This window comes from Physella acuta, unplaced genomic scaffold (assembly GCF_028476545.2).
Source record: "Physella acuta isolate Inbredline_101_S28 unplaced genomic scaffold, ASM2847654v3 ptg000623l, whole genome shotgun sequence".
In the NCBI taxonomy this organism is placed as follows: domain Eukaryota; kingdom Metazoa; phylum Mollusca; class Gastropoda; family Physidae; genus Physella; species Physella acuta.
The window spans coordinates 54,048-68,421 of record NW_026732142.1 but is presented as its reverse complement, the minus strand read 5'-3'; the positions used below and the strand labels follow the sequence as shown (position 1 = coordinate 68,421).

The 14,374-nt window shown below is 37.9% G+C and overlaps 1 protein-coding gene across 2 annotated transcripts in view; it reads right to left on the bottom strand.

Moving 5' to 3' along the window:
* Positions 1-14,374, bottom strand: part of LOC131948113 (SPARC-like) — an 85,239-nt gene that overhangs the window by 48,679 nt on the left and 22,186 nt on the right. Inside the window, exons 2-3 of one of the 2 annotated variants that reach the window (XM_059309630.1) lie at positions 5,390-5,505; positions 3,590-4,088 (exon numbers count right to left, since the gene is read on the bottom strand). In XM_059309630.1, the coding sequence (XP_059165613.1) occupies positions 3,590-3,857 (268 nt within the window). In that variant the 5' untranslated portion in view covers positions 3,858-4,088; positions 5,390-5,505. The remainder of the gene's footprint in view (positions 1-3,589; positions 4,089-5,389; positions 5,506-14,374) is intronic. The other variant, XM_059309631.1, reaches the window with a different exon arrangement.

The window sequence follows — 14,374 nt, the reverse complement described above, 5'->3', positions numbered from 1 at the left end:
TTACTTAGAAATCTGGAGTCAAACTTTAAAGAAGATATCCTAGAACTCAAGAATAAATTTAACAAAGAAATGGAGAAATTAACACAGAAATTTATGTGTGAATTAGAATCAATAAAGAAGCACAAGGAAGTTAAGAAAGATGAAACAGTAACTAGAAACTACAATGTCATTAATGCACAGAATGAAAGTAAAAGAAATTTAGCAAATTATGAATACAGTCAACATGTTAATAAGAATGTCATTAATGTCATTAATGCACAGAATGAAAGAAAAAGAAATTTAGCAAACTATGAATACAGTCACCATGTTTATAAGAAGCCAAAATCTAGATGTTTTTACTGCGGAAAGACAGGTCATTACCAAAATCAATGTTGGCATAGGTTGGCAAATCAGAGAAGAAACAATTATGTACACAGAAAGTCATGTGAGAAATACGGTAATTTAAGAAATAATGTATCAAGTTCAAATCAGAATAACAAAAGTGTGAATAGGTATACTAATGGAAGTTACCGACGCAACACATATTATGAGAGGCCAAAGCAATGCCATAATATTTATATTAAGTTGGTTGATGAACCAAACGAACGTACACAAAGCAAGATAACTACTGACGTTGTTCAGAAACCAGAGGAGAATATTAAAACAAATGAAGTAACACAAGTTACACGAAATCTAGGAAATGATTATGGTAGCACAGCTAAAAGCTACAATTTGAGGGAGAGATGGCATACAGGTCATCGTCAACTGCACGAGAACGATTACTCATGCTATAGAGGATGCTAAGATTAAATTGTCAATTGACAGTTTATTAATATTATACAGTCTGTAACTGTAATATATAAATATCAAATAATGTGTTTGAGTAAACATAAATTGTGTATTATATCTAAAGAATGTAAACTGTATTATGTTAAACCTATTCTATACTATTAATTAACAGGGAATAATGTATAAAGTAAAAGTTAAAGACTATTTATTCCGAATAACAATAAGACGGAAGTCTCAATGATGAATTGTGTATTAGTCAATACCTGTGAAAGGCAAGAATGTGGTTGTGTTGTGACCTAGATATGACTGAAATGGGTCGACTAGGGGAGACAATAAGGTATATGACTTATGTGTAGTAATAACATGCCTTGATGATAAGGAAGTTTTTTTTACTACATAGGATATAATTATTTAATTCATGAGTTGAATTAAGTCTTTGATAATTTCAACTATGTATTATAGTTTGGTAATTCACTAAACTCATTTGTCTTGTTTATACAATTACTTGGTAATTGAAATGTTTTTCTTTCTCATATTTGAATACATTACACATAATGCTTGTGCATTAGTCTACAAAGAATGTATTTTTCCATGTTTTTGAGATGCATAAAAATTTTGTTGTCTGGCACATGATCCTGCCCTACCAATATTGTATTTATAAATTTTGTTACACAAAATTTTAATTGAAGGGGGGACGTGTCACAGACTGTATAATTATGTATCCTTATTATATTGTGTTTTGCATGAATGAAGAGTACCTGGCTAGCGGAAGGACTGTCTGAGCGATCGTCATGTGTTTGTCCATGCTTTTGGGTGAGATCGCTCATTGTACGTAAGGGGAGAGAAAGTAGTGAATAAAAGGGAGAGCGAAAGGTGAACGGGTGTGGTGTGCTAGAACTTGAACCTGAGGACTGTGGCTGTGAATGTAGGATGTTACTACGACACTTTGTTTCTTGACTGTGATTGTACTTATACCAGTTGTGACCATGGATTTACTATGGATCTATTAATTCTCTGTACAAAGTGTAAATAAAGTTATTGTTTCACAACTACTGTTGCTCGTATGAGTATATTGAAGAACCCACAATAACAACAAAGAATTCATGTTGTTACACTTCTGACACCATATGTAACAACATGTATTCTTTGTTGTTGTGGGTTTCATACAGGAACACGAGCAACAGTGGCAACTTGAAATGACAACTTTATTTACACTATGTACAGATAAATCCGTGGTACATCCATATTTGAAGATCAACTGATATAGGTACAAATAATAATCACGACTCCAAGTCATGGAGACATCTTACATTCACTGCCACAGTTCAAGTCCCAAGTCCTAGCACACAACACCCGTTCACCTTTTGCTCTCCCTTTTATTCACTACTTTCTCTCCCCTTACGTACAATGAGCGATCTCACCCAAAAGCATGGACAAACACATGACGATCGCTCAGACAGTCCTTCCGCTAGCCAGGTACTCTTCATTCATGCAAAACACAATATAATAAGGATACATAATTATACAGTCTGTGACAGTATCCAAGCAGTATAGTATGACTTTTTAAATATATATATATATATATTTAAAAAAAGGTCTTTGAAAATAAATGAATAAATACAAACACAAAACTAAAAATAATATCAAAAGTAAAATTAAAACAAAATAAATTTAATTTTTTAAATAATCCAAAAAGAAACGCCATTACTGCTTTTTTAGCATGCCTTACAGTCACCATATAAACTATGTTTAAGAAAGCAACATTGTAAGGCTAAGCACCATTCTCGAGTATTCACCTAGTAATAGCCACGTTTCCAACAACAAAATAAAGGTGTTTTGGGGGATTTTCGGTTAGAAATAAGGACTTAATACAGCAAATAAAAATAAAAATAAACTCAGGTTGTCATATTTTTTTTTCTCTAATTAGACTCATCAAAAATTTTAAAATACGTCCGAAATTTGTCCACAGAGGAACAAAATGAAATCTCTTTTACAAAAAAAAAAAAAAAAAAAAAAAAAAGTAATTTAAAACAAAAAACACTTAGAAATGGGAAATGTTTCAAAAAAACATTTCAAATAGATGGGCTGTACCAGCGGCGTATACCCCCTTGGTGGGTCACGGTGTCATCGTCCTGCACCACCAGACAAATGAGAATTTCCGCCACGGAAATAGCCGCCGTCTTAACTCACGAGGCGGTGCTGTTACATTCTACCCCCCCCCCCCCCCCCCTTATACCACCCGCCTCCCCCACTTGGGGCAACCTGATAGTGTAGGTGTGTTTAGAGAGTAAACATCGAGCCGCAGGTACAGAGGGGGATGAGGTTACATGGCAAGGGGTCTCAAATGATACATCGGAATGCCGAGAGGGTGGTAAATCGTTGGGGGGGGGGAAGGGGGTAATCCGTAAAGGACAATTTTTCTTTCATATGTTACTGGAATAGTTTCGTTTGGGTGGGGATAATTGGTGCTTCCAAGAAGGACGATGGTGTGAATTTAAGATTTTAGAAACTTATCGCTTCGAAATCTTAAGAAGGTCAGAACACAGTTTTTGCTCTAACCTCAACTATAGGTTTATCCAAACACAATCATAACATTAACCTAAATGCTAATTTATAAAATGAGATTGTATGACCATGTCTGCGTTGCAAGAAGAAACACTTGCTAATTTCAAATCTAGCCAATCAAAACACTTCTTACATTCGCTCATTTCAAATCTATCCAATCAAAACACATCTCACATCCTCTAATTTCAAATCTAGCCACCTATCCAATCAAAATCCATCTCATATCCTCTAATTTCGAATCTAGCCAATCACCTACCTTCTGGCATGTGTGATATCACGACGTGTGGCTGGAACTTGGACGAGGAACAAATGGTGCAGCAGCCACAGTGGTCCTTGATGGGCTGACCCTCGCAGTAGTGCAGTTCCGGGCACTTGGCCACGTGACACACCCCACATTTCAGGGGGTTGTAATATCCGCTCACCGCTTGAATTTGGCATAAACTTGTCACGGCGACCACCCAAATAGCCAAGTATCGTACACTTCCAATGCCGGTGCTTCGGAAATTGTGTGTTATGTCCGGCATTGTTATAAATAGAATAAAAAAAATCCCCGACTTTTTTTTAAAGTAAACAAAATTCACAAATGTTTTAACACAAATCTTCCACCTGTTCTTGTATAAACATCCAAGAAAGACAACTCTGTTTGATTTTTATTTTTTGTAAACGAATTATTCCCCTTTGTTACTCAGCTTCCTTTGAGTTTGTGTGCCAAATTGTTGATTGGGATTTAGGTGATATCTTATCTTTAAGTCAACCTGAAAACAGAAGGCAAACATGTAAACAAAAAAATATGAAAATAGACCAGACGGTTTCATATAAAAATCGGAGCGATAATAACATTTGATGCGGTGATGTGAACACAATAGCGCAAACAGAGAGCAGGACAGAACTGATGGTCTCAGTTATGTGGTGGTGTCTGGCGAACATCTGCAAGAAGTGGTCTCACTAGGAACCTACTTTACCAGAACGAGTAGTAATTCCACTATTCCACAAAGAGTAGTGGTTTCTTTTGGAACCCACTTTCCAAATCGAGTATTGTTTTCAATTGTAACCGACTTTTCCACACCTAATAGGAATTTATTTTGGCACCCTCTTTTCCAAAGAAGGTAATGGTTTCAATTGGAATTCATTTTTCCATAGCGAGTAGTGATTTATTTTGAACCCACTTTTCCATAAGGAGTAGTGGTTTCATTGGGACCCCACTATCTTAGTCTATGTAGTGGTGCCAGTAATCTGCTATCTCACTATGAGTAGTGGTATAGACCATGTTGCTAGAACTGTTTTTTTTTAAGAATTAAGATCTATTAAGGGATCTGATGAGAGAGGAATTAGTAACATTTTTATAGGTAGTATTTAATATAAGGGGGTTGGGGGGGAGGGGTTGCTCCAGCCTTTAGTTAAGATCTGATGTTGTGATGTTGATAAGGGGGATGGGAGTTAATATCTTCAAGAGTAAGGTGACGATATTTATTGACGACCCCCAAAATTGAATAAAATATGGATCCACGCTCATGACCAACCTAGAACATTTACATATTTTCCAAATTATGGAAAAATAAATCAGATGTTCACACAATCGTTATCGCCAATGGTAGTAGTTAGGGGTGTCTTTAGCCGAAGAGAGCGAACTGGGTTCTTTGCGAACAACTCGGCCTAGGAGCGAACAACTCGGCCTAGGAGCGAACAACATCACTGGGGTACCTGGGCCGAGAAAGAACTTAATTTTCTTCTTCTCAGTTCTTAATTTGTACGGTTAGACGGAATTTTCTCCAACACAATTAAGTATTACGTGTCAACATGTACAGCATGAACGGTAATACTGGCGGAGTTTTGAAACTTGTAAAGGTATTCTCAAGTTGTATTTCAGAAAAATGTAAATTTTTTTTGTATTTCAGAAATATGTTATATTTTTCGTACGTCAAAATTTAAAATATTAACTGTTGAACTAATTGCATGCATCATTAGAATGTCATAATGACTGCTGGGGATTACTGCGGTTTCTCTATTTCACGAACGTTTTTTCTTCATTTTGTGGTAATCAATTATTTTTTCTCACCTTCTGTTGATCCGTGGAAATCACCACCATTCATCGTCTTACACCTAATGACCTCGCTAGTTGCCATAGCAGCGGAGCAGCAACAAAAAGGGGAGCTCACTCTACATCATTGACTGCTGAGAAAACAAATTTGAGAAAAGAATTGAAAGGAGAAAAAAAAATCCTGTTTGAAAGGAAAGTAATTAATTACTGAAATCAAACGAGCTTTTAGCGAGTGTGTCAGTGGATTTGACTACGAATGATTTTTATTTTAAGCAAAATAATTTTATAAAACAAAATACGTTTGTTGGTTGTTCAAAAAAAAAAAACATTTAATGATGAGTTACACTTCGGTTTCTGAGTTAGAAGTGGGATTAGGGCAGGAAAAATAAACAACAAAATTTTTGTTCTCTTCCTTGTGAAGATTTAAATGATTGTGCTCTAATTAGCCAAGACTGTGGATTTGTGTTAACCTTCACACCCAGTCGATGATAATTCTTAGCCAATTTACGTAAGAACACGTTTGATTGGACAGTTTCAGAATAGTCAAATTTCTCTCTCCCCCTTTCTCTTCTCTCACAGTCTTCTCTCTCCCTTCTCTCTCCCTCACTCTCTCTCTCCACTCCCTTCCGTTTTCCTCCCTCTCCCCTCCAGCCAGGGGCGTAGCGAGGGGGGTGAGGACCGCACCGGGTGACACCATTTAGGGGGGTGACACCAAGGCAAAAAATATCAAAATATATAGAGAAAAACTCGAGGGGGGTGCAAATCGAAAGTTTGAGGGGGGGGGGGTGCAAATCGAAAATTTGAAAGTTTGTCCCTGGGAAGGGTCTCTATGCCTCTGGGGGTTGACACCATTAAGTGCCGCACCGGGTGACACCCGACCTCGCTACGCCACTGCCTCCAGCTCATATCTTCCCCTCTCCATTTATGTATTTCTAGAGATAAAATCTCACGTACTATTATATGAAAAGATAAATAAAGACAGAAAAGGGATAAAAATAGAATTTTCGATACCTACTTAAAAAAAACAACAAAAAAACCCGATTCGTTTTATTATTCTAACACATTCAGAAATAAACTTAACAAGCTAAACGCATTTACACTAAACACTACCTTGTCTCCAAAAATAAAATTGTCACTCATTCAAACTCATCGCGGTATGCTTTCTCCGTTAAAATATCTGCACCTCAAATAAAATATCCGCACCTCAAATAAAATGTCCGCACCTAAAATAAAATGTCCGCACGCCAAAGAATTCTTGAAACATTTTCCAAATGTGTGAACTCCATGCAGGCGCCATCAGCATGTATAGGACTTCATGCGGTGCATCGTGAGTACGTTTCGCCGTCAGCGATCATCTTCGTTGGTTCAACGTGAGTGTAGCTCACCAGATATTCATTGTACTAGGGAGGGCGGGGGGGGGGGGGGGCAAACCATCGGGCTGGGGCACTTACACATATCTAGGGTCGCTCTAAATACGAGTTTATTAACTACGAGTCGTTCAACTACAAGTCTTTTAACTACAGGTTTTTTAATTATGAGTCTTTCAACTACGAGTCGTTTAACTACAAGTCTTTTAACTACGATTGAACTATTCCAGTTTTTTATACTATTTGCATGGTGTACTAGTACTAAGTGTGCTTCAATGTATCTGTGTGATAATGGGTCTGTGTTGTTGCATCTGTGTGTGTATGCGAGCAGCATGTCACGTGTGTGTTTTTGAGTGAGTGCGTATGTGTCTTTACGCGTGGTGTGTGTGGGTGTGGCGTTGGTGTTATTCTTAGAGTGTTTGTGAATGTGTGTGTGTGTGTGTTTGTGTGTGTTTAATTAACTTTGTAAACACATGACAATATTTATTTAAATCATGCCACTTAATAGCGGGTTTACTTCTCTTCGTTTCTCTAAATTAAGTGTTAGATTATTAGAGCCATTTCTCTTCGTTTCTCTAAATTAAGTATTAGATTATTAGAGCCATTTCTTTTCGTTTCTCTAAATTAAGTATTAGATTATTAGAGCCATTTCTCTTCGTTTCTCTAAATTAAGTATTAGATTATTAGAGCCATCGTATTCAAACAACATGTTTAGATCTAACAGCTACAAGAAAAATAAATGGAAGCTTTGTAAAACTTGCTCGGACTGACTTAGTAATTTATGCAAGTAAGACGCTAGGGTGAAACACCAACAGAATAATTTAACACACACAGCGGTAAGTACAGTTAGAAACTAGTTGCATTACAACACGAAATTTAAAAAAAAAATAACAGAATGTAGAAGACCCAGGTATTTATATAGCTCATTAGTCAATGGGGGTTGAAAAATGTACAGTGGTCATACAGACCTTTTATAATTAATTAAAATTAATTTAACAGCCGGGGACTGGAGAAAATGGAACGTAATGGTTGAGGCCCTTATGATACACGAGGAGTACAGAGGACTGAGTCAAAATTTAACACACGAATTAGATATTAGGAAGGTGGGGGGGGGGGGATTTTTTGTTGTTTTGTTTGGTGATGTATTTAGTGATGTGTTTTGTGATGTGTTTTGTGATGTGATTTGTAGTGCTTAGTGATGTGTTTTGTGATGTGTTATATATTAAGGTGATTTGTTTAGAGGTTTGTTTTGTGATGTGCTTTGTGATGTGTTTCCTGATGGGTTTTGTGATGTGTTTAGTTGTTTTTTTTTGTGAAGAGTTTTGCTTCAGTTCAGTGAGACCACAGTAAGAATAGATGATGGTCGAGCTAAAGGTACCGAGTCGATGCAGGTAAAGACCGCTGTAAGGAGAGACGGACGAGCTAAGGTACTGAGTCGATGCAGGTAAAGACCGCTGTAAGGAGAGATGGTCGAGCTAAGGTACTGAGTCGATGCAGGTAAAGACCGCTGTAAGGAGAGACGGACGAGCTAAGGTACCGAGTCGATGCAGGTAAAGACCGCTGTAAGGAGAGACGGACGAGCTAAGGTACCGAGTCGATGCAGGTAAAGACCGCTGTAAGGAGAGACGGACGAGCTAAGGTATTGAGTCGATGCAGGTAAAGACCGCTGTAAGGAGTGACGGACGAGCTAAGGTACCGAGTCGATGCAGGTAAAGACCGCTGTAAGGAGAGACGGACGAGCTAAGGTACTGAGTCGATGCAGGTAAAGACCGCTGTAAGGAGAGACGGTCGAGCTAAAGGTACCGAGTCGATGCAGATATTGATCGTATCCCTGTGACAAGTTCCTCACGCTTGACCTCACACGACGGGAACAATTGACCTGTTGTCACGGTCGATGGCCACGCATGACCTCAGCGTATGCGTGCTTGCTGGACATTAGATGGCGGGCTGTTTTTTAAATTTGTGACGGTAGACGTAAAGGTGGGCTGGGAGTGTGTGTGGGGGTATGGGGGAGGGGGGGTGAGAAGGTGGATATTTTCATAAAACCTTAATCAAGAGTACAGAATATAAAAAAACAACTCTGAAAGTAAGAAGTAGCAAGCAGAATATATATATATATATATATATATATATATATATATATATATATATATATATATATATATATATATAAATATATATATATATATATACACAACGATTTGTTGATAATTTAAAAAAAAATAGCTTTCTCTCTGTTCTAACGAAGACATAGTTAACTAATCGTAGTAGTGATGTTTCTAGCATTAGCGACTTATTAGATTTACCAACCTGATTTAAGTGACGTTTACGGTAAACCCATTTATTATACACAAAACCCGTATATTTCGAGCAATGAACGGTTTTCGCGTAGGTCTCCGATAAAAGGGTCTCAGCTGAGTCATTGTGTGCCTATTTAAAAGTCATCATCGCATGCATTAGACTAGAATTCATTTTTGCTTCCATTGCTACTCTAATCCTAATCCTGGCTCTTACACTAGTCTAGCACTGAACTCTAATGTTGACTGTTTTTCTGATTCTATCTCTAATCATAAAAGCGATAAAAAACAAATATCATACCGTACAGTAATGTCTTGCCCATGTGGCTTATAACACGCGAAAGAAACGCCATTTGGTTTTGTCCATCTCTTTAATCCAGCTATAACCTTCATAATCCCAACACGATAGCCCTAATCTTAACACCCCCATCTCGAACTAACTCTAAAATTAGATGGTAAATACATTTTTCAATATTACATTATTTACACCCAAACCGTACATTTAAGAAATGTAAGTATTAAAAATTAATTTAAAAAAAAACTCACAAAAAACCCTCAACAAAAAAAAAAACATTAAAAAAGCAACAACCAAACACCTATAGCCCTATCTTGTAGGCCCCCTCTCTATGCGTATCCTCTGCAGCAGATCTCCCCCCGCGCCCATACAACCTGTTACGTTCATACACCCTCGCTAAGCCGACTCGGGACCTGCGGCCATACAAGGGGAGCGCACCACAAAAGACCCCCACGTCCCGAGGTTTGCCCACAGAAAGCCCCTGCCGTTTGTTTAACGTAAAGCCCCTGGGTTAGCGAGTATTCCCAACGCCCGACTCCGCTGTTAGCAGCGCGAGACGATAGATTGGTTGCCATGGAGCTCTCAATGGGACACGATTAGAAATCCGACGCCGGTTCGTCATTAAGGGGAGATAATTCAGATGTACATTTTTAAAAAAAGTGGGGTAACTTTTCTTAAAGAGTAGGAAAATTAGTTACACTAACTAGCCAATATAGGCTTAAATGAATAATTCTGATTTTTCATGTTTTTCAATTGACACATTTGATATTTTGATAAAAACTATCCTTAATCATAGCCATATGCTGAGCTAAATTTATTAAATGTACTGACTAAACCTTACAAAACCGTTATATTATTGAGTTACATTAAGGATAAGTTACACTAACTAGCATTAACATGCGATGGTCTGTCTGCTTCGATATCTCAAATAATCTAATAAAGCTGGAAAAAATTTTTTTTTAAAAAAGCTGGACATGTTAACTTATTTTCATAGCAAATAAAAGTATTCAAAAAAAAAAAAGCTGGACTGCTAACCCGTAAGTCTGAAGTTCGAATCCGGGTTCATATCAGTAGACCGTCCCTGAGTCAACCCAACCCTGGTGGGCACCCAACTCATGTTAGGGAAAGCAAAGGCGGCTGGGCATAGTGCTGACCACACCATCCCTTCATATGCCGAGATAACAAAAACAAGTGGACTCTACTTAACTTGCCCTATAGATCCGTCAGATTTGAAAGGGAATTTTGTCTCACCGTATAAAAAAAAATCTAGATCTAGTCCAAAATTATGAAAGCAATTTTTTTTTTAATGATTCAACTTTTAGGGGGAAAAATGTTTTCGTTAAAAAGTGTTTAGCCCTTTTCCTTCTACATTTTTGTAACTGCTTAAAATATAGCAAGGACAACATAAACACCACCGATATTGATGCATGTTTTATTTGAATATAAATGTTTTAAAACAAAATGTAATTAGAACTTTTGATGTTTTGATAAAAAACTAACCTTAACTATAGCCCTTAGCTGAACTAAATTTACTACCTAAACCAGGGGTCGGCAACCTTTTGAGACGGAAGAGCCAAAATATACAATTTTAAAAATTTCCAAGTTTTTAAAGAGCCACAAACATTTTTATTTCAATATTATGATATTTGATTAGGATTATATATATATATATATATATATATATATATATATATATATATATATATATATATATAGGCCTATATTTATTTAAAATAAATAGCTTTAAAAATGAAATATTTGTTCATATAAAAACATACACGTATCGCACAAAACATATTATGGTAATTTAACTAGCTCTGCTAGAATAATAAAATCAGTAATCAAATTATGTAATAATAATTATTGCATAATATTTACAATAATTTGGACTTGCAATCCTTTTGAAAGTTTGTTTAAACCTGGCTCATAACTTGTTTTTAGTTTAAACCACGCCTCTAGATTTTTATTTGTTAGTTGGCTTCAGTGTTTCTTCCAGACTTTTTCAGATGGGGAGGGGCACTTGACGGACTAAAATTTTCAAGGGGACGAACACTATTAAAAGTATGTATCTTTAATATAGATTACCCCGACGAGATGCCTGGAAGAAACACTGATTGGCTTCTTTTTATTATGTTGCTTGCCCGTATGAATATAGTGACCCGGCCCGAAGATTGTCAGCACTCCAAATGCTAACTTCTTCACTTCACTTTAGTATCCTGGGAGACTATTTCATGCGTAACATATGAGTGCCTCAACTTGCAGCATTTATTTTAGAGCTGTCCACTTGTGCAACGAAACGTGCATGTTTCTCAGAACCCCCAACTCTCCTAACTTGCTCTTGAGTTCTGTGAACTTATTGCTTCATAAATGTTTGGTTTTCAAAACCAGCAATTTCATTAGAAGAGAACCAACATCAAATCCAAATAGCTCAAAGTTAAACTCATTTGTTTTTGTGTTGAGAGGATTTACTATGAACGTCAAAGTACTTGCATTTGTGAATCCATCATTCATTTTGATTATCGTAATGCTGAAGTAATTCATGTTAAAAGTAGCATTGGTTTCATTATTTATTTATTTTTTCGAAATGAGGTAATTTATCGCTCTCTGCGTCTTCAACAAAAAAAGTGGGGCTTTTTTTCGAAACAATCTACTTCTTCAAGCCAGGCATAGTCTGGGTTTTCCTTTCAATGCAGTTTTACATATAGCTCGTTTAGTTTCTTTTTAATACTTAACATAAAGTTCTATGTTTCGATTCGTGATGGACACAATTTAATAGGAAGTACATTGAAATAGGGAGTAACTAAATATTCTAATAGAATAGCGAGTGTTTATTGTTTAGTTTATTATTATATCGTTCATTACCGACTGTTGTAGAAAAATAGTTTATGTGTTTTAAAAATAATATAAAATAATTATTAACATTTGAGAATGGAGCTGAAGAGCCGCAACTTGACATCAAAAGAGCCGCATGCGGCTCGCGAGCCGCAGGTTGCCGACCCCTGACCTAAACCTTAACTCACCCTCGTAGCATCGAGTTACAATATTGAAATGGAGTTGATGTAAAGTGCCGTGTTAGGATGATTGTCCCTTCAATGGCTGTAGTTAGGGTTAAGATCAAGATACTGGAAATACAAAGCCACCGCCCCCGTATACTCTTGTATCTAGATGGTCGACCAATAACTACGTCGTGCTTTTTTGATCATTTTTACCCCACACCAACTCCATAATCACAGTAGATTGTCGCAAACATTCAGACATTAACCATGACAAATGACGACTCATTATTAACTGTACAAGGGCAACATTAGGCATATGTATTTTACCCAATTATATTGCAATTTTCAAGCACTCTTTAAAAAAAAAAAAGATAAATTTTAAAATTGCAAAGTTCAGATTTATAAAATTACTTTTTAAATTGCTTAATGTGAGATGTTACACTTTCTGAACCTCCTTTCTTCGGGCCACACAATTGTTACTTAAGTCCGATTTCCCCCCCCCCCCCTCCCTCCTCTTTCATTCTGCCGGAAAAGTCGTCATTTTTGGATGACCTCTAATGAAACGATAGTTGTATACTTATTTCAAAAGTTAAGTATTCAACTACCGTTTCAAAAGTTGCTGGCCGCCACAGTGTAGCCGGACATATACCTCTTGGTCACCTTAACAGTAAAACGGTCAATCGGCCCAACAGTCCAACGGTCTATTGGTCGAACAGTCCAACGGTCTATTAGTCGAACATTCCAACGGTCTATTAGTCGAACAGTCCAACGGTCTATTAGTCGAACAGTCCAATGGTCTATTAGTCGAACAGTCCAATGGTCAATCGGTCCAACAGTCCAACGGTCAAACAGTCCAACGGTCTAACAGTCCAACGGTCTAACAGTCCAACGGTCTAACAGTCCAACGGTCTAACAGTCCAACGGTCTAACAGTCCAACGGTCCAACAGTCCAACGGTCTAACAGTCCAACGGTCTAACAGTCCAACGGTCTAACAGTCCAACGGTCTAACAGTCCAACGGTCTAATAGTCCAACGGTCTAACAGTCCAACGGTCGAACAGTCCAATGGTCTATTAGTCGAACAGTCCAATGGTCTAACAGTCCAACGGTCAAACAGTCCAACAGTCCAACGGTCTAATAGTCCAACGGTCTAACAGTCCAACGGTCGAACAGTCCAATGGTCTATTAGTCGAACAGTCCAATGGTCTAACAGTCCAACGGTCTAACAGTCCAACAGTCCAACAGTCCAACGGTCTAATAGTCCAACGGTCTAACAGTCCAACGGTCTAACAGTCGAACAGTCCAAAGGGCTATTAGTCGAACAGTCCAATGGTCTATTAGTCAAACAGTCCAACGGTCTATTAGTCGAACAGTCCAATGGTCTATTAGTCGAACAGTCCAATGGTCTATTAGTCGAACAGTCCAATGGTCTATTAGTCGAACAGTCCAACGGTCTATTAGTCGAACAGTCCAATGGTCTATTAGTCGAACAGTCCAACGGTCTATTAGTCGAACAGTCCAACGGTCTATTAGTCGAACAGTCCAATGGTCTATTAGTCGAACAGTCCAACGGTCTATTAGTCGAACAGTCCAATGGTCTATTAGTCGAACAGTCCAACGGTCTAACAGTCCAACAGTCCAACTGTCCAACGGTCTAACAGTCCAAAGGTCTAACAGTCCAACAGTCCAAAGGTGCAACAGTCCAACGGTCTAACAGTCCAACAGTCCAAAGGTGCAACAGTCCAACGGTCTAACTGTTCAACAGTCCAATAGTCCAACACCCCAACGGTCCAACAAAAAAAGACAGCATGATTTAAAACGTGTCAACAAATCAGCCATTTTCCCCCTCCTTCCTCCCTGTATATCCTGACAAATCAACACAACCTCGCCCCGCGTCCATTTCTTTCCATGTCGGCATCATTAGCAGATCGTGAGTCAAGGCTCGCCTAGCAGTGGCGTGCTACATGCTAGCAGCTACCTGACCAGGTAGCCACCGAGGGCCCGTCAGGATCAATTAACGGGCCCACGGTGTGGACTGAGTCAAATTAC